Source organism: Cheilinus undulatus, linkage group 8, assembly GCF_018320785.1.
Source record: "Cheilinus undulatus linkage group 8, ASM1832078v1, whole genome shotgun sequence".
Taxonomy (NCBI): domain Eukaryota; kingdom Metazoa; phylum Chordata; class Actinopteri; order Labriformes; family Labridae; genus Cheilinus; species Cheilinus undulatus.
This window is the reverse complement of record NC_054872.1, coordinates 14,319,159-14,346,803: the sequence shown is the minus strand read 5'-3', so window position 1 is coordinate 14,346,803 and position 27,645 is coordinate 14,319,159. Positions and strand designations below refer to the sequence as shown.

The 27,645-nt window shown below is 39.4% G+C and overlaps 1 protein-coding gene across 8 annotated transcripts in view; it reads right to left on the bottom strand.

Annotated features, from left to right (window-relative positions):
- Nucleotides 1–4,619: 4,619 nt before the first annotated feature.
- The window catches only part of znf516 (zinc finger protein 516), a 90,787-nt gene continuing 67,761 nt past the window's right edge, over nt 4,620–27,645 (bottom strand). For 3 of the 8 annotated variants that reach the window (XM_041792923.1, XM_041792924.1, XM_041792925.1), the window contains 2 exons: nt 21,549–21,653; nt 4,620–9,185 (listed from right to left, as the gene is read on the bottom strand). In XM_041792923.1, coding sequence (XP_041648857.1) covers nt 9,001–9,185; nt 21,549–21,653 — 290 coding nt within the window. In that variant the 3' untranslated portion in view covers nt 4,620–9,000. Of the gene's footprint in view, nt 9,186–15,333; nt 15,405–21,548; nt 26,469–27,645 lie in introns of those variants that run through there. The other 5 variants (XM_041792926.1, XR_005992194.1, XR_005992193.1 and 2 more) reach the window with 5 other exon arrangements.

Below are 27,645 nucleotides of genomic sequence, written 5' to 3'. Positions count from 1 at the left end.
GTTTCTTTCTGACATAAAGGATAGAAATAAAAAGCACATAATATGTTCCCCACCTCAGCTATCCATCAAATCTGAGTCAGCCTGACATTCAGCGTATTTTCCTCCTCAGTCAGTCAGTCAGTCAGCTTCGCTCGCTGTGTGACAGAAAGAAGAGATGTCAGGGAACAGGTTTTCAGGGAGCTCAGGGCCGTCACGTCTGCCTTCGCAGTGACTGATGAGGTTGGGAAGAGTGACGGGCAGCTGCAGTCTCTCCTCAGCCCGCGGGCCTGCCTGGCATTAACGTTATGTGCCATGTTCTCAGAGGGAACCTGTCAGTCAGCCGTCACTCAAACCGACAGACAGATGGTGCACGTAGACGCAAAACATGAAAGAGACTGGCAAAGCAGCAACCAATCCCTAGGTGGTCCCTCGCAGTTGAAGGGTGAGGGTTTCTCATCACTGTTGCTTGGCAGCTCGACTTCAACCGAGCGGCCACACATGGACATCAAGGTGCCAACGGGGCCCGACGAACATCAAAGTCACTATCCATCAAACATGTCACATAGTATGAAAGGGAGCAGCTTGCAGTATGGCTCTGGTCTGATCTGATTTCACCTCATCTTCATGAATCATGACCGCTTTCCCTTTCTTCTCAGGGTAATGGAGATAGTGTGGAGCCAAACTGAGCCACAAGGTTTCAGAATAAAAGAGTCCATCAGAGAAAGCAGACTTTATTCAAAAAGTACATTAGAAAGGTAGAGTTCAGAGACTTAAAAGTGATGGATGAGTGTCATGAATTAAACTTTTTTGAAGTAAAGTTAAGGGTCTGACTGTTTGTTCAGTGATAAGCACCGTGAAATTACTGGGCAGTTGTGTCTCCTATAGGTCGTTTCCATCGAGTGGTCTGGCTCAGTTTGGTGCAGTAGGGCACGCTTTTTTTGGTGTTTCCATAGAAAAAGGGTCCCAAAAACCGACCCGTACCGTCCCACTTTTCGGCACCCTTGCGTAGGGGTGCCAGTCTTAGCTAACCGTACCAAAAAGGTGGAGCTACACACACAACAATAGGGGCTGCACTGACATCATGTCAGCGTGCGACTCAGCTGCTCGCCTCCAGGCTTCAAACACGGAAGTCTGCACTGTGAGAAGCGGGCGAAACCAGGAGAAAAATGGACCAATATCTGCCTAAATGGGAAATATTTGGACTCGACGGAGATCCAAACTGTTTCCTAGTCTATGGATATTGGTATCTGGCCACAAATCAAGTTTCCTGACGTTTATCTGGATGATTTTAAGTACACAAAGCAGAACCTGGGGGCTCACATCAGCCTGATCCATCTGCGATTGATGAGAAACTAAATAAATGCAGAAGTTTTGTGAATACGAAGCCTTAGAACAGTTCATTCTCATCTGTAACTAGTTATTAATCTACTTCTAACATTAGGTAACCTGTGAAAACATCGCTCTGTGGTTGTTGAACGGGCTCGTAAAACTTCAGGCTGCGGACTATTTTAAAACGAGATCATCGCACCCGGATTTCTGACTTAATCTAGCTTGATTTTAACACCAGCTGCTTTTACTTTATTTTTAATGTGGCGACTTCTCACAGTACAGCTCTAAACTTTCATATTTTGTCATATAAACTGTTCTAGACCAGATATATTTACTAATTAACGTAGTGTTACGACACAAACCGTCTCTGTACATGTATTACATCAGCTGAGGATCTTTACTGACAGTGGTTAACATCTTTAGATGTAGTTATTTTTTTAAAAAGCTTTTTCAGCTGAAATAAAGGTGTTTACTGCTTATTCCTGACTGATTTCTGTCACTCATCCTTTCTATAACTCTGCAGCTGGAACAGCTGACTGTCTGTGACTTCACATGCGTGCTTTTACAGCCCCGCCCACCTGAGTGAGAGCATGGGTGTCTGTGGAAACGCAAACTATTTGGGGGTTTAGCGTCCCAAACCATACCAAACTGAACTGAATCAAACCGGACCTCCTGGTGGAAACACGGCTCTAGTGGTATGCAACTGACAACTTACAGTAGCAGTGGTTCCTGATGTAATGTGATTGGTAGAAAACTTGTTTCTTTAATGCAGGTGCATGCTTTTTAAGACAGTTGAGATTGCAGAGCTAGTCAAATGTATGAGGGTCAAATGCATGAAATAATGACCACTGACTGCAAACCTGCACTTCAGATTCAGCACCCAGCTTAATGGTGGGCTACGGTTGACATCTGTAATTGTCAGCACCCAATGCAAAGCTTTATATTGAGAGGATGATTATTAAACTCTGGTTTTGGAGCACCTGCATCAGTGGGATTTTTAAATAATGAAATAAATTTGTCACTTTACTTTGGGATAAGCCACAACCATGTAACAAAAAGTCACTTTTCCCAGTAGGACCCCTCAAAAACAGGGTCATGTTGCACAGTAATCATTTAATCTTAGTTATACTGTTTTCATGATTGTTGGCAGCTAAAATCATAACTTCAATTAAAATTTGATAAATTGCTCTCAATCCCTCTGGGCACCCCCAAAAATAAAGACTCCAAGGGCAGTAGTTGCCTTAAGTTCCTACTTGCTGCTGATTTAGCTCTTTTCATTGTGACCAGCTCAAAGATAACACATAAAGATGAACAGACTTGTGTAGCGTGCAGACTAACTGAAGCTAATGCTAGCAGGCTAACATTAGCTCTGTGTTCCACACTGCATACTTCTGTACTAAATACTTTGAGTGCCCAAGTGTGCAAAGCGCATTCACACTGAGAAGTATACTCAAATGTAGCATAGCCTACTGCCACACTCAAAAACCATCCAAATATGGAGTGTGATACAATGGACACTTTGCGTCCTAAATGAATGCCATATTGGTGACTTGGTGGATTTGGTACTGTTAGCATAGGGTGACCATATTTTCAACCCTCCAACACATTAGTGATGGGTCATTTGTGAAAGAGCCGGTTCAAAGAGCCGGCTCTTTTACGTAAACAACAAGAAGCGGATCCCATTTGAGTGCTTTTCTATATTGTTATTAGGCCTGTTAATATGAACGTGTTAACGCTTGTGATTAATCTGGAAAGCTTAACGCATAAAAAAATAACACAATTCAATCATATGACTAAGTTTGACCACAACTTCCTCCTGTAGTCCTCGCAGATGTGCGGATGTTTACATCCCTGGGGTGAAAAGGTTTAAGGCAGGCCAAACGCAGCCAGCAGTGATGAGTGAGGAGCAAAGACGTTAACAACAACACGGGATCAAGCCATGATAGCTAATGTTGCTAATGCTAGCAAAGATGCTAACAACAACACGGGATCAAGCCATAACGCCAGGCTTCAACAGCGCAGTCCAGCAGACCTTGATTGGTCCCCAAAATGACAACATTTAAGCTAACTAATGCAATCGCTAAAGGGTCGCCAGAGACTCCTTGGATGACTCATACCACAGAACACCTACGAGAACTACTGCCACAAGAATCCATGAACTGTATGACAGCTGAAAAGGCAACTAAAGTGGAGCAGCTGAGCCGAGCTACACTGACGAGAGACCACTGGACATCAGTCAGCAACTTCAGGTACCTCGGGGTAACAGCACACCTGATCATTCACTTTACAGCACAAGTTATTTTGTACCTGATATGTTTGTCTGCTGGGCTTGTTTGCACTTTATAAATATTATTGCTCAGTGAATTAAGACACTCTGATTTACAAACCACAAATAGGTTTAAAAACTCCAGTTTAATATTTCTTCATTTAAACACCATACTTGTACTTTTATAAAGAAGTTTACTTAGGATTTTACTTTGCTGAATCAAGTTTTCCAATGTAGAGTCAATATTTTTTAAACACAACTTTAAATGATAGGCGAAGGTAGTCTATTTGCAAAAGTACTCATTAAGTACAGTAGTATAAAGTTTGACCTTTGTGCATGTATTTTTTGCTGTATTTCCACGCTGAATGGTGTTATTGCAATGTTTGTTTGTTACATAGGTCTATGATTATGCATATCTGAATCTTAATCTGGTCATTTAGGTTTCACCGCTGTTCCTACACTGCATTTGCATGAACTCAGTGTGACCAAACATATAAAGAATAATGGATTAAACTCTCTTTAGTGCACGGTTTAGCACTGAACTCATAGGCCTGCTGTTAGGTGACAATTTTAAACACAGGACATATTTTAAGAGCCCAAGAACAGCCTTGACTATGATTTTTTCTTGCCAAAACTGTAAAATAAAATTCCTAGCAGATTTTGAGTGCTTCTGTTTCCTTTCTCTGAGGTCTGGTTGAAATATGGACATGACTGATGGGCTCCATTCAACATTTACCAGTACAGCTTGTGAGTCAGTAATGTCAGATGACAGTGAGTGACCGTGGTGAGAACAAGTTGTGTGAGAGACACAAAAGAATACAAAATATGCTCCGGTTTTAATCCTGTCAATATTCAGAGGCCTGCATGCCTCTTTGTAAATTTCACAGCGTCAGTGTGAGCAAAAAAAAAGGGAAAGAGAACATTTGCAAACTGCAAATGTGTGAAGCTTTTTCATCTAAACTTGGAAGTGTTCAGTCTAAGATCGGCTGAGGTAAATTTAAACAAACAAGCGAAAGGAGATGAAACAGCGCCAACAGGTGCCATTTTGTGTGTCTTTATTGTGGACATGACATTACATCTTTTTGAAATGATGTACAAAAGTGTAACAGAACTGAGAATGGCTCAGACGAGGTAGAGCTTTCACATCGGCTTGCTGGCATGAAAACTACACAGTATAAAAACAAAAACAACCCAGAAAAATCAAATTAAACAAACACTCCTGTCTGCCTCGGTCCTCTCATCCTTTTTGAAGTGATAATAAATACAGATATCAACCAAATACATTTGGAATAATAATAATGTCTTCTAAGGTAAATTAATCATGAAGTTCAAAACGAATAAAAAAAGAAAGCAATACGGACACAAATAATACAACTGAAGAGGCGTGATAAGAACCCAACCAAAGAGAAAAAGAACAACACCTGCCAGCCCCTCTGGGAGGGCAGCCATGACTAGCTACTGAACAAACCCTACAGTTTAGCAAAGAGAAAGACTAAAAACACACTCTTACATCTCCTTTTTTTTCTTTTTTTTTTGAAAAAATAAGCACTAGCATTATCAAACTTTCCATGAGCTAAGCTGTCACAGAACAAATCATTTGTCGTTAAAATCTATGGGAAAAAAAACCGCTAACAAAAAGCCTCTAAACCAGAAATGACATTGAAGAGTGTTAGCCGGCACTGTTAAAAAGACATTCTCAAAGAAACCTTAGCTAGAAATGAGAACGGTTAAAGCAGTCACCTAGTCTAAGTGCACTAGTAATGCCATTTGGTTTCTACCGCTGTATATAAGGGTTTGGTAAGAGTGGATTACAGATATACACTTTATATTACATACACTCACTCCTGCTTCATACTTTTCTAAGTCACACTTCGGAGTACAAATTCATAACTGAGGAGTTAATCTTAAAGGGAATTCTGTACAACATTGGTATTAGTACTACACTACCTCGAAGGCTAGAGTATCCTTATTTCAAGTATTTTTCACAACCCACACCTTCATTACACACCCTCGTGTATTATTAGGCATATTCAAGCACACAGTATTGTATGTAACCCACTGGTATATAGCAACCATTGTGTAGAAACTACTGAGGTCTTAAAATAGACAGGATGTACAGTACTCTGTATGCTCTGTTAGCTTTCTTATGGGTTTGAATAAGCGTACAAAGATGCTTCCCCTGCTCGGTCTCATCCTTAACATATCAAGGCATGGCTTTTTTCAGCAATAAAAAAAAGCTGTTGAGGAGGGAAATCAAGCCCAGTGTACAGTGACAGCATTCCCTTGTAAAAACTTCACATAGGCTTTCATTTCTAAGAAGGAAGGCATACAAAGCATCTGGAGTACTGGAGTAAGCGACCTCTAATATACAGTGTGGAGGAATTTTAAGAGAAAGCACATACACGCATTCATCCACACACACACCTGTGTTAAGGCTGTGACGGCTCCTCTTTAATCCTCCATCAAAATCTCTCCATCTGGTGTGTTTATACATGAACTCTCAGGAAGCCTGACCTCTGACCTCTGGCTGCACTCTCTCTCTCTGACCTCCTCACTCTTTCCTCCATGAATGCAAATCTTCACATCACCATTCAAGAAATTAGACTGACGGCATCAGGGAGTTTGGCTCATTAGTCTGCTTCAACGCCGTGTAAGAAAATCAGCATCTCTGCATCTGTGGTTGTTTGTACAGTCAGGTGAGTACTCATAAACATTTTTAAATTTGGTATCTTTCCTTTGAGGTTAACAAAGCTATCAGTTTTCATGACATTGCTTATGAATAGCCAAGAATAAGATCATTTCAGTTGGAAGCTTTAACTAGCAGCCTGTTAGCATAGCTTAGAACAAAAAGTGGACAGATAAGAAAAGTAGTAGCCCAGCTTTATATTTTGTATTTGACATTATTACAAGAGTTAAGGGGACTTTTAAAAAAGTCAGAATAGAGAATTCAAGTTTATTCCTTCATAATCTTTATTCCATTACTTATTATATAATTTTAGACTTGATAGATGAGTTCTTATCCTATCAGTTGTGCCTTTGTTTCTGTTACTGCCATGTATAGGATTCAGCATGGTGCAATTGTTCATGTATGCGCATAAGCAAGGGTACACGACATACATGTCATGTAAATGAATTCAACTGTTCCCTTCACTAATCACTGACCATGTGTAACCTGCAATTTCCACATACAGCGGCTGCGTCGTGGGCCACAGTGTTACTCCGACCAAGGCGAGCAATCTCACCCACTTGAAGCATGTCTAAAGCGCTGCACAAGGCAGCTTGAGAGAAGCGGGCAGAGATAACGGGTACTGTGAGTTCACCCAGCAGTAGTATGTCAACAACAGATTAGTTTACATTTTGGGTTGATTTGCCATTCATTTGACAGGATTCCTCGATTTTATTGTTTCTGCCATGGGTGAGTACATTATCAAGCTACAGTTCAGCAGCTTTTTACCTCAAAAGTTATTTTCCTTGTCAATGGTGCCGTTGAAGTTGACCAAACACTTTCTGGCCATTTGGATCGATCTGCTCTATGTGGATTGACATGGTTTTGCAGTGTTGAGCACCAAAAGTAGACCTTCAATGTATGTCCAACATAATGTTATGGAGCGGCACTTTAGGGACATGCAAGTGAAGAACTGGAGGGAGCGCAGTGGATCTGTTCTGATTGACTGGAGAGTGATTGATTTGCTCTGTATAGTGATTTGCTGGCAGGTTGCAGCACAGCCACTCATGTGGAAACTGGAGGTTAAATGGCAATAAATGACCAAAATGACTCAATATTAGCCACGAAGTGAATAAAGTTACTGTCATATTGTCTGCGTATTTCTCCTTTGAGATTACTTCACGAGGTTTTGCAAGTTGAAACTTTGCACATCATATTACTGTTTGAAAATGCAACACTCATGCTTCAGCATGGTACAGGTTAACAGGCTCAGTGTGAGTGGGCCTTAAGTTGTGTCCACTGATTAAGTTGAACATGTTAAACTACAGGGATGGAGGAAATGTCAATTGATGCCTGCATACTGAGACAAGAGCAGTAGACTAGATAAATGGCCTATCTAAGGTAAAACTGACTTAACTGTGAATGTAAACATACTGAGTGACAGTCTACCAGATGAACTGCATTAGATTTGGTACCAAAGCACTCATAACATACAAGGCTATGGAGGGCAAAAGACTTAAAAGTAATTTTGCCTTTTAGAACCACAGAAGTAAATGAATAACTGGCTAACACTTGCCATGTTTTCTTTTAGAAAGGGCACAAGTTTCAGTTTAATCCATTAATGCATCTGTTGATTCTCCCTGAAATTCTCTCTGTTTTGGAGTCAGTCTAATTCAAAGTCAGAGGGGTCGGTGAGCCTCCTTAATATGAAGGAGTTATGGAGGAAAACTGCCTCCACTCAGCCCCTTCCTCTTAAATGGACAATAATTGAATGACCATAAAAATGGTACGCTCATTTATATTGGCTATTAAAAACGCACACTCTTTTTAATGAGCACTAAAGCAGACACCCCCATTAGCACTCTCTCTCTCTTGCTCTTTTCAATCCCACCTCTCCCTTTCTCTCTCTCTCTCCCTTTTCTTCTTCTAATCATCAGCTGCACAGCCTCAGAGTGGTCACTGCACTCCTAACATTACACTCCACAGTAGAGGGAAGTGAGTTTAACTCACACACACACAAACACACATACAGATGGGAATATTCCTCTTTATGTCTGCTGACTGTTGATGGATTTCAGAGCGTCTTCTCTGCTCAGTGATTGGTGTCCTGAGGAGTGCACAAACTCTTCTGCAGAAAAGCTTAGAAAGGGGGGAAATGGGGCAAAAACAGCAGCCATGCAATGCCACAGTCATTGATTAAACCCTATTTTTCAAGCTCTTTTCTTTAGAAATTTCTCGTAAAGCTGCACAAGCAACTTCACCTGTTGGTACCTCCAAAAAGGCAGCAAGAGGCAACTCTTTGAATATTTCAGGCCTTTTGTATTCACAAATTCTTTAAGGTGATGTAAACTACACACAATCTGCCCATTTCTGTCAACCTTCACTTTGACCCAGATCAAGAGGAGCAAAAGATCGATCAGAGTAGAGTCCAGTTTCCTGCTGATGAGACACTTCATAGTTCACTCTTTGTTTCTTCAGCTTGGGGAAAATTTCACATGAATTTCTTTCTGAAAGAAAGCCCACAGAAAGTCCTTTTACAAGTAGATAAGATGCTCTTGTCTTCTAAAGCCCAAAGTTCGGATTTTAAAATGATCTAGAGAAACAAAACTTTCAAAAGACTACAAGGGCCTTTATTGTAGAAAATTCATCCAAAGGATAATGAGTGAAGAGCAGAGGCTGGAATCCATCTTCAAGTCTCTGAATTTCCAAAAAGTGATGGTATTTTTAATTCCCTGACTAGTCTGGTCCGGATCCTTCTCTATCAGATGTTTGGTGGGTGTTTGGCATCCAGCGCTCCCTGCTCCTCCTGGCTCAGTAACAAGCTCCTCGTGTCTGGGTACTGGCTGTTGTCGAAAGGCATATGGTGGACACTCTGGACATGTGTCTTTAGGTTCCCTTTCTGAGAGGCTCGGTATGGGCAGAGCTGGCAGCAGAATGGCCTCTCCCCTGGTGAACAAAGAGACAAACACGCACGTAAAGATTAAAGGTCAGGAGGAGGCCATCATACATCGGATTTGGAGACTTTTTAGAGAAGATTCAACATGACAGTAGAATGTAAAACAAGGAGGCTGGCTGCAGTGAGGACAAAAATGAGGAGAAAAAAGCAGAGACACAGACAAACATAAACCAAGACTCATGACAGCATACAGCTGGAAATAGGGGGGCATAATGCAGGTTAAAGCAGCATTTTGAGTTATTTTTTTAAGATGTAATCTCACCTAAAAAAATCAACTTCACATATGTCTTGATTGAAAAGGATTATATTCGCTTTAACCGTCCTGCTACCTGAAGTGAAGTGCTAGGTTGCATTTAATCCCTGTTATTTATTGATAGATAAGGACATAATAATACACTTTGTTTACTTCAAATCCCTGACAAAAAACGGCAAAATACCTCTTTTTCTTTTACTCTTTGTTAGTATTAGTATTACTTGTACATTTAGAGGTTGTAGTGGTGTTAATGACATTGACCAAGAGAGGCCAAATGCAAATAGCACCCTCTGTTGGTTTTAAAAATAGTATTGCAATTTATATTTTTGTCAAATGAATATAAATTGTCCATACCTTTATCAGTTTTAATAAGGATACTCAGTTTAAGCATTTTCATAGTTTTCAGACCATTTCAATGAAATATAGACCAATGACAGGGCAATAAAGGATAGGTAGTAAGCATAGGAGATCAGTGTTGACTTGAAACTTAAAAAAGGAACCAACAGAGACTTTTTTGAAGTTTTCATTTAAGGCTTTTCAAACCAAATTCTAGATATCTGCGACCTTTGTTTTGCAATATTAAACTGAAAAGTAAGAGATATAACTAACATCTGTTTATCTAGACAAAATTTATACAGTACAAGAAAATCAAGGAGGAAATTTCCTTATACTGTTCAGCTCACGAGTAACAAAAAAAGCAACATTTTGATCTAAAAGACCATCCTCAGGCAACTGTAAATATAAATATTTAAGTTCCTGTTAAATGAAATCTAAAATCTGTGTCAAAACACACAAGAAATTTTGGAGAAAGGTTGCTGTAAACACGAAACCACAGATCTATGTGTGACTGAATTTGCATTGGTTAGAAAGTTTTTTACCACTTTGGCTGAAAGGTTTAATTTGGGTGGGAAAAATGTAGTGCCCCATGATGTCCCAGGGCACAATGGGGATTATCCCACACCCCTAATGCTACAAGGAAAACAGTTTTTTTCTAAATGGTTTGTTTTTGTCTGTAGTTGATGTCACTGCCTTAGTTAATAATAAACAGCCAGCTAAATGTTGTTTTTGTTCATTGTGAAGTAAATTTGCCAACTCTATCAGCCATGGTGGTCATTAAAAGTATAAGAGAGAATTAAGACAGAAAACAACATCTGACTCTCTGGCCTGGCACAGCGCTCCAGAGTTCACTGTTAGGTCTGGGGGTAGGCTAATTGCTGGCCTACTTGTCTGTTTTCACTTGAACAAGGAACAGCAGGAACAAATATCTTACCTACTGAGGGTGTTTTTTAAATTTATACTTCACTTGTTTTGAGACCTGTATGATTAAAAGAAGCAGACCGTGGCTTTGTCTCTCTCAAAGCAGCAAGAGTTCAATCACTCTACTCTGTTAGCATTGTAATGCTAAACATTGGTAAATATTTGAGAATAGACAAGTTCTATACCTGCCAAGTCTGTTGCCATGAAAGCCTTCAGTACTAAACAATATTGAAGACTTTTATTATGAAGAGCAACATCAGGAAATGGAGTATTTTGAGCAGCAGCTTAACAACAAAGAAAAGTCTACACTGAAACCCCAAAGGGGATATTCAGTTAACTATTTTTAAATAAGACTTTTATTTTATAGAGTAAGATTAAAAACTGGATCTCAGCCATTTCTTTTTCACTGTGGATTTCTTTTAAAGCTGGACCATAATGGTTAACATTGTAAATCAGGTTTGGTGTGAAAAAATCTGATCTAATATATTCACACCTTTTCACCCAGCCCTACCCTGTAGGTACCCTGTGAGGTATTGTAATATCCCTGATATTCAGAATTAACATATTTTTATAATCGCAGATCCTGAATATTATTTTTCAACCAAACTCAAATGAGCAAAAGACACAAAAGCTATTTCCTAGTTGCAAAAATTCTTTGGCAAAATTTCAGTACTAAAACAATGCCAAAGTATTTATGAAAATGAGATAGTGTGCAAGAGTCTGCCCGCAAGTTTTGGAAATTAAAAACAAGAAATCAGGCTTTTATTTTGGATGATGTGGCATTAAAACAGTTTAATATGTTTGATTTTTCTAAATCATATCAAAGTTTATAAATATGATAATGTGATGACCAAAGTAGAGCACTACATATCCCCTGTCTGAAAGGTCCTACTTTTATCCCCATACATTTCTCTCAATCACCCAGGCCATCCCATGCCCCACCCCCACAAACACCCTCCACACATCCTATACTCTCTCATCTAATTAGACTGACCTACAATGGCACAGACACCTCGGCAAAAATATGAAGAAATAATAAAATAATAAGCAACACACACCTGAACAAAACAAATGAGATTGCCATTTAATTGCACCTAATTATCATTTTGATAAATGGAAGAGTATCAAAGCGAGAAAACAAATGACTCCCTGTGCCCCTCCCGCACCCTTCTCCCTGAAGAAGAAACAAGGAAATATAGCTGTTATCATACATCATCAGAAACACAACAGAGAGAAAGAAAGAAGGAAGAGGAAGAGAGAAAGAGGAAAAAAAGGTATAATTAATCACACAAAAATCTAAAAAAAAAAAAAAAAAAACAGCTGGAGAAGACGGTGAGGTGGAGACGTGAGAGGAAAGCGAGAACCTCCACGACATCGTCCTGTGAGGAAACATCGCTGACGGAACCGGTGCACTACATTATACTAAAGGTTATCGTCACCGTAAAGCAGCGTCAACACTACATCTAATTGGACCCCTCTGCTGCGTCTGCTCCCATCATTCATAGTGTGCTGTAAATCTGAGTCCATGTAGGTCTCTGAGTGTGTGATGTGTGATTAATTAAGACGGAGGCGCGGCGTGCAGAAACAAGCTCTCTCCGAATGTCAAAGCAGAACAGATTTACTCCTCTGTTTCCTCTGCCTCGACGCTTGTCTCTGTGACAAACTGGAAATGTGAAATATCATTAAACAAACTACACAGGATTGTAGCTGCAACTCTCTAAGTTTGTTACATGTTAATCCATTTACACTACTCATCAGTCTTCTTGTTTTATTTCAGTGAAGAACTTCAGAATCATTCATATTACCAGTTGAACTGCTGGTTAATTTCATATAAAATCAATCAGTGATGAAGTATTACATGCCAAACAGAACTCCTCATGATTACTGAGCTTATTTTAACCACCTTATTAAGTCAGATTTGGTCAAACCAATCAATCTGAACATCAGGCCATAATCAAAAACTATAAAACTTACAATATTCAGAGAAATGTATCCAATCCTCTTATTTAAGAAGATGGAGCCTGTGTAACTACCAGGCTTCTGGTGCAATGTTGTCACTTTGAGCAATATCATTCATTTGTTTTTATATATATTGTGCATTGTTGTGCTCTTTGTTTTTGTTCTTTAGCTTGTCTAATGCTACTGGTTTAGTTGTATGGCATGCAAAGGCAATCTTATGCATGTCTTATGTCTAATTGGATACAGTGTATAGCTGACTTCATGTGTTTTAAACTCTGGTCTCTATCTCAGTCTTGAGTCTTGACCTCTGAGCCAATGCAGTGCTCTGTTTCAACTTCAACTCCTCAAATTTCTGTTTGTGTGTTTCTGCATGTTAAGCAGTGCATCTCACTTTTCATGCATAAATTTACAAATTATATATATTACATGGCATTCTGAAGACATGTTTTCTTCATACTTAGTGCCAGCCATGTTACTGCTCACAGCCAAAAGTTATGTCACATTTCTCCCATTGTGTTGCATTGCAGCAATGCAGGAAAGAGATTACAGCCAATGTTGAAACAAATGTAGTAAAGCTGAAGAGAAAGCTGGAAGTTTGAGTGTAGTTTGCAAATTATATAACATAAAAAGACTCATATTTCTAATAACCAGTTTGCATTTCTGTGATGACTTTTTGCATAAAAAAACTATCTTTATGGTCTGAAATTGATGACTGAATAATTGTCATTTAACAAGATTGTAAACTAATTGCTTGCATAAGCTTTTTATTAGGATGTTATGGTAACACTTTATAATACCTTCAACTTGAAGCATTATTTTTTTTTGCATTTTTAATCTTTATGTTATATTTTTTGAACCCATTTTTTTGGTAGATAAGTAAAGCATTAATAACCCTTTCCCATCTGATGTCACACATGCTGTTCTGTCCGGCTCTGTCCACACCCGGACGGCACAGGTGCGTGTTACTCACTGAATTCTATTATTTAATCAATAATCCTCCTGACAAATTTTCTACTGATGTGTAGTGCACATTTGGTGCATGGAAAGTTTAGAAATGTAAAATGTCTGTATTAGATGCCGTCAAATAATTTCAAGATTTTTGTAGCAATGTCTCATCTACAACAGAGGCACTGACTGGGCTAACGCTAGCATGTAACAGTGCACAACATGAGTCTGCTTAGTTGTCAATTTCAACTAGACACCAAAAACTGAAAGAGTAATCGCAAATGCTGTTTCATAAAGTCTGATGTTTATATTTTCACATTTTTTTGTAAATCACAGAAAGAAGTATTTGCAGAGACAGCTATAGGCATTAGACATGAAGACTTTATCTGCTTAAAGATCACTGCCTCTGTGTAGAGAAAAAACCTCTTTCAGTCCAGTCGTCCCCTGTTTCTCTCTTTAGAGGCCACCCAGAGGTGACTCACCTCATTTGTCAGTCACTGACATTGCTGTTACGCAGGCTAATTCTGATATTTTACTTTATGTAACTTTAATTGCTCCAAAATGCAACTAAAATATAACCATTGATAAAAATAAATAGAAAAGTAAAGTTAACACCTGTTTTCATGTGGTCCACTGTAGTGAGTGATGTCATCATAGTGACATGTCTGCAAAAGGGCTAAAGATGGTTAGCCAAGACCTTAATAGGAATTTAAAACTATTACGATTTTTAATCTCTATTAGTCCAAGCGGTTAATCGTAATTAATTGCATCCTTTTCATAGCATTTTTCAAATTCAACAATTCTGCATTAACACTGTTTTTTTGTGTCATAAACTCAGTCTTGTGTCTTAAACTCAGAACAATTAACTTCCTGTTTGGATACAGGCCTGCTTTCATACATATGGAAGATTATGGCATGAAGTTCACCAAAGTGTGCTGAAAGGGTTAAAGCATGCGATTAACTGTGAATTTAAAAAGTTAATGCATTAATTGTAGATCTAAGTTAATAGGCAATTAATCTTGACAGCCTTAGTCTTTACTAATGCTTTAATAATGCTTTACCAGTGCTTAACCAGTGCATTGTTAATATAACGTGTTTCTGTATTTTGGAATAAGATAATAGTGTTATGTTCAATCAATTTGCAAAAAAAGACCATTAAGTAGGGAAAGAAGGCACAGAGAGTCAGTGCCATTGTAAGATAATGGATTTTAGATTTATTTTAAAGTATAAATTTGACAAAGCTAAAGACAAAACTGCACTTCTGAATACCTGAAAAGTGATGTAGTCAAGTTTGCAATATTGTGTTGGAGACAGAAGTGGCGAGAAGTCCAAAAATACTCTAGTTTGGGCTTGTTATATAGTCCATTAAGCTACAAGATTTCTGATTCCTGTTTTATATTGTAATCATTTAAGTTTTAAGTGAACTTAAATAATGAAAATGTTTGTTTTAAACTAAGTCTAATGTGTTCAATCAGGCAGCTGTGATATCTACGCTGGATACACAGGTTGTGATCCAGCAGCAGGTGAGAATGTCAGGTGTTAATGCAGAAGCAGAGGGTGCTACATGTCACTGTTACACATGACAAAAGAAAAATAAATGCTGACAGAGGATGCAGATGCAGGATTGACAAACAGACACTCATGCCAAGGTGACACAGCAATCAAAAAAGAAGAGACATGCAGAAGCCATGAGGGAGCCCAGTGTTAGCCATCGTGCCACATACTTGTTTGGGAGCCTCAGAAGCGGTGGAGTGAGCGTCAGTACCTCTGTGGACTCCGTTAAAATCAAACCCAACTGTGAGGGGAGAAGGAGGAGGGGGTGGGGGAGAAGAGGAGGAGGTGGAAGAGGAGGAGGTAGGGGATTCTGTTAAAAGCGCTACCAGATCCACACAAGCATTTTTTTTTTTTTTTTTACTATTTTAATTCCACCAGCACCCACACACAGCAGCATTTGCCACCAGCACCCTTGCTAATAGAGGGGAGCTGGCAGTGATGATGATGGTGATGATGTTGCTGATGATGATGATGGAACCTGGTGGAGGAGAGTCAGTGATTTAATATGACGCATGTTAATAGAGGCCTCGGGGTGGCTGGCCTTTTCTGCGTGTGCACGTCCATGCTGAAGACAAGCGTCGGTGACAACATTAATTACAGCCTCGGTGAGTGTTTACAGACCCTATGCGTGTGTGTGTGTGTGTTTGTTAATCCAGTATGTGTGTTTACAGTACAGCTCCCGGGGAAGCTGAGCTCTGCATCACTTACCATTTGGCCTCTGTCACTTGGAATCACTGGCCGTGCCACATATCATTCACACTCTCTATAAAGAAGCTACTTATCACACTGTCTACTGTGATCACTGCCAGCACGGCTGATGGACATGACAGGACAGGAGAGGGAAGGAGAGAGGAGGAAGAGGAGAGGAAGAAAGGGACATAAGAGGGTAGAAATAAGAAGACAGGAGGGGAGAGAAGGTAGGAGTAAAGAGGGCAAAAGAGAGAGGGAGGAGGAGAGATAAGGTGAGATGAGAGGAGGCAAGAGAGAAATTAAAGGTGGGGAAAGTAAAAGAAATGGATGGCTAAAAATTAGGGCTGTCAAAGATAAACATTTTAAATCACGATTATAATCTCAGAATTTCTGTAATTATTCAAGATTGACTGCACCCTTGTTATTACGTTTAAAAGTTCCACTATTGTTGTTTAAAAGTTCCACTGCATTTAAAATATTTTGTGTCACTTTTGATTTTTCTTTTGTCTTAAACTAGGGGTAACTGACTGCCTATTTAGATACAGACGTACTGATTGGTAGATCAATGATATAAACATGAACATAACTATGGAAAAAGGAACTTGTTATTGACTGAAAATTAAATAAGAGAACATTTTAAAGGTTCAGATGACTTTGACTAGTCTACTGAACTATCTGTAGATTTTTTTTAAGTATAATGAGACAAGCAACTTATTTTCATCACTGTGGCTGCAGGGAGAGGCTGGCATGCCTTAACCAAAAGTGTATTGAAAGGGACAATAAAACACAAGATTAATCGTGATTAAAAAAATGTAGTGCACTAATTGTGGACCTTGATTAATCAAGATTAACTTGACAGCCCTAGTAAGTATGGGAGATGAGAAGAAAAGAAAAAGGAGAAAAAAAATTGAGAAAGAGAAAGAGAAGGTAAAGAAAGAGAACTGAAGGAAAGAGAGACAAAAAATGATTTCAAAAAGAGGGAGGAGAGAATCAAAAGAAGAAAAGGACAAAAATGCAAAAAAGAAAAAAGATAAGAAAGAAAACGGATAAAAGAAAGAAAAGAATAAAAGGAAAAAGAAAAAAGAAAAGAATAGGATAAGGACAGGAAAACGATTTTAAAAAAGATAGAAGAGAGACAAGTTGGGGAAAGAAAATCCAAAGAAGCGAGGTAAGAATAAAGGATGATAAGTGGAGAGGAAAATGGGAGGAAAAAGAAGGTCTAATAGGTCGTTTCCACCAAGTGTTGTGGTTCAGTTTGGTACAGCACATGTTTATTAGCCTTCCCATTGTCAAAAGTTTGAAAGGGTCCCAAATAACAGGGACTTTTTTGGTCTTTCCCCTATACAGCCATGTTAATCAGACATCAAGGGCCTATATGTAGCCTACAGCTATAAAACATAACCCATTTTCATTAGATGCTCTGTCACCTTAGACATTATTTTACTGTACAGTTGATCTGATGAGATTTAAGAGCTTACTGTCCTTTAAGGTAAGAGGAGTAGAATTTAGCTTGTATTCATCAATAACTGAATGCTTGTTGTATCTACTGTAACAGCCCAGCTTCATCTTGTGTCTTAATTTCGTGAATCCAAACATTTTTATAAACATATTCCAGAACATAGTCAAGATCTAGTTACTAAAAACACTGCACTTTTCAGCAGAAATAAAGCAGTTAACTGCTTATTCCCTACTAATTTCTGTCAGTTGTGTGAACTTTCTTCAACTCAGCAGCTGGAATGGCAGAGGCTCACGCTGGCTGTGACGGCACATGCATACCCTCTACAGTCCACCCACCAGGTGAGGGTACAGGTGTCTGTGGAAATGCAAACTATTATGGGGTTTACCGTACCAAATCATACCAAACTGTACTCAGTTAAACTGGAACACCTGATGGAAACGCAACTAAAGAGAAGATAAACAGAAGATGACAGCGAATAAAGAGGTGGAAATAATGTAGAAGAAAAAAGACAAAATTAGAGTGAAAATGAGGGGAATGTGGGGGGTGAAGAAAAGGAGAGACAAGAGCTGGGGGAAGAAGAGACAAGAAAGTAAGGTTAAGGAAGAAAGGAAAAGAAGATAAGGAGAGACATGACTAGTAGAGGAAACAAGGCCCAAAGAAAATATAGGAGGAAAGGAGACAAGAAAAGGCATACAAGGATGCGAAAATGGAGGAGAAAAAGGAAACAAAGAGGCAGAATGGTTGACGAGAGACTGGAAAAAGAGGAGGGAATAAGAGGAAACAAAATAAGGAAAAATTGACAGGATGAGAGAAAGGAGACAAAAATAGGTGGAAAACAGGATAACAAAGAAAGTAATGAGAGAAAGTAATGGAAGAAGAAAAAGTCAGCTGAGAGGAATGTGGGGAAGGAAAAAAGGAGGGATGGAGGGGAGAGGGTGGAAGTAAAGGGGAACGAAATGCGGGAAAGTAAGAAGGAGGAGGATATAGGACAAAGAGAAACAGGAAAAGGAAGAGCCAAAATTTCAGATAAGAGCAAACAAGGATGGGAGAATGAGAAAAAAGAGATAGGACTGACTGAGTAAAGAGGAAAAGAAAAGGAATAGAAAGTAAGGAAAAAACAGAAAGACAGAAAGGAGGGGAAATGAGAGGAGGAGAAAATAAAAGAGAAGAAGAGCACAGGGGAAAAGTGATGGGATAGCAGTCTTGTAGAGGAATGAGGTAGAGGTATGTCTAAATCAGGCTGTTTAGTGAATGGCATCAAGACCCATCATGCAAATGGCCTCATAAGGTTGGCGTGGACAAATGCTGCTCTGTCTCATTAGGATGCACAATTCCATCTCTCTAATTGACATGTGATTAATAATGTATACAATTTGTCACAGGTCAGTATCCGGAGCGAATCATGTTTCAGTTTAAAAAATAGAGACAGCTGCCCAGCCCAGGGCGGGGACGACTCACAGACCGCCTGTCACACTCAGCTGAACAAAAAGATCTGTTGTGATTTATTTCACAGAGTCAGACGATGAAATATGTAGAGAATGTGAATCTCCATGCATATATTCTCTACATCTCATGCAAAGGTTTCTGGGTGAATAAATAGCTGCGAGGACGATGATGTGTGCGCGCAGGTGACACGGGCATGAGTGACTGTTGAAGGAGTGGTTTGAAAAAGTGGGAACATCTAGTTTGGCATGAATAACAAGAAGCTAAGGAGGTTGCTCTTTGGGTTAATGCTGAACTCTTATTTTATACATGGTTTACGGCTTTGTCTTGGCTGCTTCTTCACCTGTAATGTTGTTTACCTTTAGTCTGTGGCACTTTTCACTTTTTACCCTTTCTGTGATTTTGCTACCAAAAATCCTCATCACCTAAAACCACCTTGGATCAATGCATTTGACTTAAAAACTCATGTTAAAGTACATATTGTGAGACTTAGGACCAGTCCCATTTCCTAACTTTGACCACTATCCTGTGATCGCGAGTAATCATTTGCCCCTTTAGAAAGAGTCACAAGGGATAGGGGGGAAACCTCCTGTAAATAGGATAGCCTGTCAAATGACTTGACATCAGAAAAATCCTTTGTGACAATGCAAGACATTTTTACCATATGGGATATTCTTTCAATGCTTGTTCAAAATCAAAAGTACTTTAATGCAGTGAACTGATATCAAATTTTGAGATTTTATTGTCGTCCTGATTTTCAGTAATGATTTGCGAGATATACTGTAAGATTTCATAACACTTGGTTTGGAGAGTGCCTCTGCAAGATCTCTGTTTGTTTGCTATGTAGCCTGTTCAGTTTGGTATGGCAAAGTATTTTTATTTATTTGTATTTCCATTATTAAGAGCTTGAAAAGGTCACAAGTAACTGACACAGAGGGTCCTGATTTTTGGCACCATTCCGTCAGGTGCATATTTTTATTTATTAGTAAGCTGCACTACATTGCCTAGCAATGATGTCACATTGTTGCGTAGCTTTGCCATCCAACTCACGCCGCCGTCAACCAAGTGAGGGTATGCAAGCAATTTTGGGGGTTTACCATACCAAACCATATGAGCTAAATGGGACCACCTGATAAAAATGCAGCTGTAGACCTCACCCTACCATTCCAACAAGAATCAGGACACCTTAGACATAAACATGCCAAATGTAGGGGTAGGGCTAAGAGGTAGGGGTAAGGGGTGTATTATACTTGAGATTCAGACCGCTTTCACACCTCCAGTTCGCTTGGTCAGGTCTAAACTGAGGACCAGTTTGTTAGATAACTGTATAATTACATCAAGTCTGATCTGAGCTCACTTGGAGGCATTTACATGCAGGAATGAGGAGTTATCAGTGGTATTTTTTTTTGTCTGGGCAAGACAATGGCCACAATGGACACGTTTTGATGCGTGGTCTTCTTCAGCCAAAAGATGGCTGATGAAGACCATGAGTTCTCCATTGTGGCCACTGTCTTGCCTGGAAATAAAACAATGTAAAAGGACATTTTTTTAGTGCTGCATGCCAATTTTAGTCTTTTTGTGCTTTTTCTGGGACATTTACAAGCAGACCAAAATGTGTGATGTGCAAGGAAATCAATCTTTAATTGGTTAGAATTTTTTAATTTTAATGAATACAAGAAAATGGGACAAGAGTCAAAAGAAAAGCAGATTGAGACCCCCATTTTAAAGCGGTCATGGTCTGTCTCTTTGTCATCAACAGAGCTCAGTTTGCATTAAAAAGAACCAAACCATCTCTGCAAATGATCTCAGGTTTGTTTGAACTGACCAAACAGGTGAGGTGTGAAAGCGCCCTTAGTCAAGTTTCTCTCATTGTTTAAGCATCAGGATATTAACGCTCTATTCAGGTCTTAAAAATACCTGAAATACATACTTATCTTGATGATATCTCTTGACTAACAAAGCATTGCTGGGGAACTGGATTTTGAACTTGTGTCATACAGTATGTCTATTGTTATGTGACCTGTGCATGACCCTGAACAGAGCTAACATTGCTGTGAGGATAACGCCAACCTTTGTTAGTCTGTACATGACTCTATGGAAAAAAAAAACATACCATACAAGGGTTGAATCAGAGTTCATGTCATATGTATTAAAATACTCAAAAGAGCTGGTACATAGTTAACTATTTTATGAGTTGGTATGTGGTTTATATGACTTAAACTGAATAATTTAGTGACCGATTGGTCCAATATGAAATTGAATATTTTCATTACATGTTTTATCTAAGATTAACATCTTCTGTCTCATCATATTACCTGGATTAATTGTTTGGCAGTCATGATTTTGTCCACAGTCACACACAAAATGTATGCAGTGTTATCTCTACAAAAAGGTAATTAATTTTCATAAAAATGTGAGGACCTAGAGATGATTACTGCAGATAACATGAAATTGGTTTATTTTTCAAAAATAGAAATGTGTCTGTATGTTACTTATTCATACACTTTACTTTTCCCTATAAAACAAATGCACTTGATTATTTTTTTCTCATAGTCTTGGTCTTGATCCCACTGGTTTTTTTAAGTTAAATCCTCAAGACACAAATCATGGGAAAACCAGAATTGTTATACCAAAAGAACTACGTAAATAAGTCCAAGATTACAAGAAAACAATTGCAATGTACATGTTTTGTTAGGAAACTGGATAACATAAAATGTTAGAATATCCACTCAGGGCTTCCAGAGTTCCCCCCCCGGGTGTGTTTGTGTGTCACTGTCCTCCAGCTGTCTTTACCTGTATGGGATCTCATATGGGTGCGCAGGTGGCTCGGCTGACTGAAACTCTTCCCGCACTCATGGCAGAAGTACTGTCCCTGACGCATCAGAGACCTCAGCATCCCTGATCACAAACAAAGACACAAAAGAGAAAGAAATAAACAATTACAGCAAGTACTGAGGCAGAGGCTCTATTGAAAATAGGTGAGATCAACTATATTTGAATAGAATCCAAGCCATAAAAGTATTTCTTCCCTTTCTTTCTAGCTATAGGACTTCCATTTTTTGCTAGTTCACCAGCAAGGACAACACCATCAACAGGACGCCATTGTCAATAGTTTATTAATGACACTTGAGTAATGAAAAGTTGATGATTGGTACCTTGCTGACATCAAGCTTCTTCAGGAAATGCAAGAACAAAAGTCCAGGATATGGTCAGGTTAGCACTTCTATGAATGCAGAAAGAGTTCCTAGAACTTTTCTAAATTATGGCCCTCAGATAATGTTTTTTCTTCTTCATGTGCCATGTACTTTAACCAGATTTTTGCTTCGAACACTCTGAGTCCCTTGAAAGAAGATTGATTCTAACCATCATCACTTTTAGAAAATGTATACGTATCCAAAAAAATGTATGAATTAGGCAAAACTCTGCACCAAGAAAGACCCCTTTTTCAAAGAAACATGTTCACATAGAGAGGCCAATGTGTCCTAAAACCACATATGCTCTGAATTTCCATGCGAGATTTCACGTGACTTTTTCTGAGAAGAGTATTTGAAAAGGTGAACATCAGCATCAGTTTATTGTGTGTCAGAAGACATTTTCATGTTTGCAGAGATTGAATGAAGACGTAAAGGTCAGTAATGGGCAGAGAGTGAGTGGGTGTACATAAGAGCAGAGGCCGGCTGGAGCCGCGGAGGTAGGTAGCGTCAGTAGTGGACTGGCGCAGGCATCATTAGTATGTCTAATGTGTCATTATGAGCGGCTAGCTCCAGGGGCTGGACTGCAGCTGTCACACAGCATCATCTCAGAGGCTGACAGCCAGACACACACAGCACACACACACACCGCATAAATTACAGGCAATTAAAACGCCCCGGCTGTGATGTGCCCGCTCCGCTGCCCGTGTGTCACATGTCAGGTGTGTGTTTCCGCATGTGTGTGTGTGTTTTGGGAGGTATGTGTGTGTTTGGTCCGAGGGAGGAAAGTGAGGCATAGACTGGGGCACACACTGGCTACTTTAACACACCAGAGCAGGATGACACAACAACACTTCATTTATATGCACAAGACAGCTTCCTCTGTTAATGGGTCACGATGAAGAAGGAAACTTGTTGAATTTTGATGACTTCAAAACTCATAAATCCTGTCACATGACACGGAACAACTTCACAAGTCATCAGACATGCTTTTCACTTTGTCATATTGTTTGTTCAGGAGGAAAGAAATATCAAATAATTCATGCCTTGTCGTTGTTAATGACAATGTTGGCATTTTTAAAACACTTCATTAGACTCATCATGCTTGGGTAAATTTGCTGGAAATTATTTGCATAAAAATGATCTGATTCTCTTAGAATTAAAAAAAAACTTAATGTCAAAGTTAAAAAAAAATTTCTACAAAGAAATGTCAACTACTCTATACTACGCTACATGGTGCTTGTAGTCTCAGTGCTTGTATGGGGATCACCTAAGTGAAGTGAAGTATCGTAGTATGAAGACACGTGTCTGGAAGGTCCAGTCACTGATTAATCAGTATTCCTGGCTACTATTACACCATGAAGTGAAAAGAACACTCCAATCAACTCAGAGAAAAGGTTATTGAAATCTGCCTAGATTAGGCTGCCCATCTAAGACCCTTATGAGTACTCTGACGGAGTTACAAGTTTCAGCAGATGAGGAGGGAGAGACTTCACTGTTTCCTGGGTTCTCCACCAGTCAAAGCTTTATGGGAGAATGGCAAAGAGAAAGCCACTGTTGAAGAAAATTCATTAAATCTCCACTAGAGTTCATCAAAACACACGGGGGAGGCTCAAAAATCAAGTGGAAGAAAGTTATTTGATCTGATGAGATGGTGCTTTTTAGCTATCAGATGCTATGTTTGATGGACACCAAACACTGCACATCACCATCCCCAGCAACATCATGCTGTAGGGATGCTTCTTAGCAGCTGGACCTGGATGGCTTATAAAGCCTATCTTATTCAGTCTGCAAGAAAACTACAGCTAAGAGGAAGATTTCTCTCCAGAAAGACAATAGCCTAAAGCATACAGCCAAAGTTAAACAGAAATGGTTTAAAGACAAGGTGCATGTTCTTGAGTGGCTGAATCAAAACCCAGACCTCAATCCAATAGAGAATTTTTGGCTGGACTTGAAAAGGACTGTTTACTCCTGATCCCCATGCAACCAGACAGAGTTAGAGCAGTTTTGCAAAGAAGAATGGAGTAAAATTGCAGTGTCTAGATGAGCAAGCCTAATTGAGACCTATCCACACAGACACAGTGCTGTGACTGCAGCCAAATCTACTAAAAACTGAGGGGCGAATATTCATGCAGTCGCTTATTTCAGATTACATTATTTATTTGACAATACTTTTTTTAGAATACTTTGATGTTGAAGAGGGTCTTTTTTAGTTTTTTTTTTTTTGTTTTTCAAGAAAGCTAAGTTATATTGACAATGATTGATATATGAAAATCAATGCACAGGCAAAACATCCCAAGGGGGGAATACTTCTTAAAGGCACTGTAAATATGCAGATGACGACACAGGCAAAGCAGCAAGAGAGACTCAAAGATGGTTTGATCAGTTTGCTGACATGGTGAGTACAAACACACCAAGTAGTACACACATACACATGAACTCCTGTGACCTACCAGCTGACAGACCATGGGCCTTGAGGGTTCAGAGGTACTTTTGGCGAGGAGGACATGTATTGCATTCCCTAAAGCACTGACTTCAGTGTATACCTGGGCAGTGCCTCATTGTTATGTGTATGTTTGTGCCACATAGAGGGGAGGGTGGGAAGCAGGACAAGGAGGACATGGAGGCGGTGGAGGTGACAGAGAGCGTCTCTGGCAGCCCAACTGCTGGCCTCTGGATACTCGACTTGTACTGTGGGCAGCCAGCCCTTCTCACTGATGCACTAATGAAAGACAAGACAGAGCTGGACGGAAAACACAAGCAGACACACAAACTGGTAGGATTATTACAGAGAGAAATGGGAGGAAAACTCAGTTGCTCAAAAAAGGTCACTTTATAGCATGTGACTCAAAGGGCTAAGGCGGATGGTGACGATATGCGCCTGGACGGCTGACAGCGATGTCATGCGTCCGCTCTGGGGCTGTTGTCTCTGACCTCTGGCTCCGTACAGCCCCACTTGACCTTAGAGACACAACCGAAAAATGGGCAAATAACGTGGATGTTCGGTAATGACCATTTCCAAAGCAGCTGGTGGGGTAATTATTCTGTCTCATCTTTCTCTCTGCCTCACATGTTCTCTCTCTCTCTCCGTCTCTGTTTTGCCTCCCTCCATTCGCATCTGTGCGAGTCTCTCGTCAGGCAGAGCCGTGACCTAAACAGTTTGTGACAGCTTTCTGGGAGAGTGGAGCAGGAGACTAGGCATGCCTCGCAGACCTGAGAGAAGCAAAGGTTCTCTCACGTCTTTCAAAGTAAAAAAAAAAAAAAAAAAAAAAAAAATACACACACACTTTTGCATCTAAAAAGCAGAGCACATATGGACACACAGGCACACATGCTGCCCCAGTTACAGCCTTTAATTTTATCTCACAAACATGCAAGCACACATGTGCATCTAATGGATCTTCTCTTCATTATTCAGAAACCCTGTCAGAATCCAGGAGAATTCATGTCTGTCAATCACTTTCTACCAGATGGTGTTTGTGAGAGACAGAGTCAGAGTGTTAAAGGGGAAGGTATTTATCAATGATTGAATATGGTTCACATGTCAAGTCTCGAACTTGGATTGCACTGTTGTGGTCTTTCTGATAGATAGATAGATAGATAGATAGATAGATAGATAGATAGATAGATAGATAGACAGACAGATAGAAAAATTCATTGTCATTGCATGTTGCATTGTAATGTTTTTTGCTCTTAAATAGTAACAGATGTTTGCTATGATCAGGGTTTAGCAAATTTTACTCCAAACAGGCACAAATTGGAAAACTTTTTTCTTCAGTCGTCGATTATCTATACTGCTTATCTGTTTCAGGTTGCAGGAGGGCTGAAGTCGATCTCAGCTGTCATTGGGCAAGGGATGGGGTGCACCCTGGACTGGTCAGTCGATCACAGGGCTGACAATAATACTCTCACCTACGGGCAATTAAAAGTCACAAACTATCATTGGACAGAAGAGGAAGCTGGAAAGAGCCCACACAAGTATGGGGGGATCATGCAAACTTCACACAGAAAAGCCTTTCTGACTGGGACTTTAAAACTAGAACCACCAGGGATCTCTTAAATCAGGAACCTTCTTAGTGTTAGGTGACATCACTAACCATGCAGCACACATTTCTTTGACAAAGCAAACATCCTGAGGGCATTTGTATATGAGCTGATGATGAAGGAAAACCTCTTTCACTCACATGATAGTAGTGCTTGATGGTAGTCTTAAAACTTCTTTTTGTATGGTTTTGGCCTTGTCTAAGTCAATAATGGTAAATGTAGTCCGCCCCCCTTGTTGCCAATCCATCGCTGGTGAGCATGGATGCATCGGTTTAACATCTGTATTTGCTAATATTTGCACTTTTGACAGAAATCAACCATTAGAATATAAAACGGGCATGAACACATGTCACTGTTAACTGTTGTGTCGCTGCCATGAATGCTAGCATTTAGCACACTTATCTGGAGATTCAGAGAAGAAATCTTTAGCCTTAGTTCAAAGAACAGCAATCTTTATTCAGCCCTCTGTATCCGTCCACTGTTGGCAGAAAGAAGAAAGGGGTGAAGAAAGTGGAAGTAGCTTCATCCAGCCGGTTCATTTGTTTTGATATGTTATGTATATAAATGTAATGGATGTGATGCAAGTAGCCCTTGGCCAGTGCTGTTTTTAAAAGTAGCTCTCAGATGAAAAAGGTTGGAGTCTAGCCACTCGCCTGTGTAAGAGAACTAGGTATGTGACTGCAAAGAGTGGAGAACAAGACGTGCAACTCCTTCTCTTAGGACAGTGTCCTTGTTAAATAAGCTTCTTTATTTGGCCTAAAACACACTACTTATTACACCAGTAGTGTATTTTTTTCAGTTTAAATCAACTGATTCAGCACAAAAATATGTTATTTTACCTATAAAATTGTCTATGCTGAAAAGTTTCTCTTTCTGGCTCCATTAATCACTGTTTTTCCACTGTCAACATGGAAGCTGAATCAACTTAAAGAAGATGATAGTGGAAATATGTTTGATTTTAGCTCATATTTCAGATCATTCTTTTCTCTACTTTTGCACAAAGGCTGTCAGCATAACAGATTTATTAACATCTACATGCTCTTTACATAATCTAAATCACACTCAAAAAAATTGCTGTAAATTCACAGCAGAACAGCAATAACGCATTATTTTGACATACAACATTCAACTGTTAATATAAAACCTAGTCTGTTAAATTACAAAGCAAAACCTGTGTTGATTTAAAACCCCAAACTGTAACTTTTAATTCCTTTCTGAGCAAAATGGCTTTCGGTGTTGGAGTAACCTGATATTGTTGATACATGAAGTGTTAGTCCATCTCTGTAGAGAGTCAATTGATCAAAGCTCCGCCCTCTGTAATTTGAGTTTACCAATCATGCCCTTGTGCAAATGTTTAGATGTGTTTTAGATGTATTCATTTGTGTTTATATGTGTTAAGATGCTGTACAGTCATCACTGCTGAGATTCGTTTGTGCATGCTTCTGGTGAATTATTATGGTTTCTATGATTAAGACTTTGGCACCATGAGTGGAGTTATCCACTATGTTGGTCATTTACTGACTGTGAAAGGAGAAGGACTACAATAAAGAACAGAGTGCAGGCTTTCAGTTGAGTGTGTATTCTAATTCTGTATCTGTCTGTTCTCTCCATGGTTAACATAAGACACACTTCTTAGCCACAGTTGTTCATGCTGA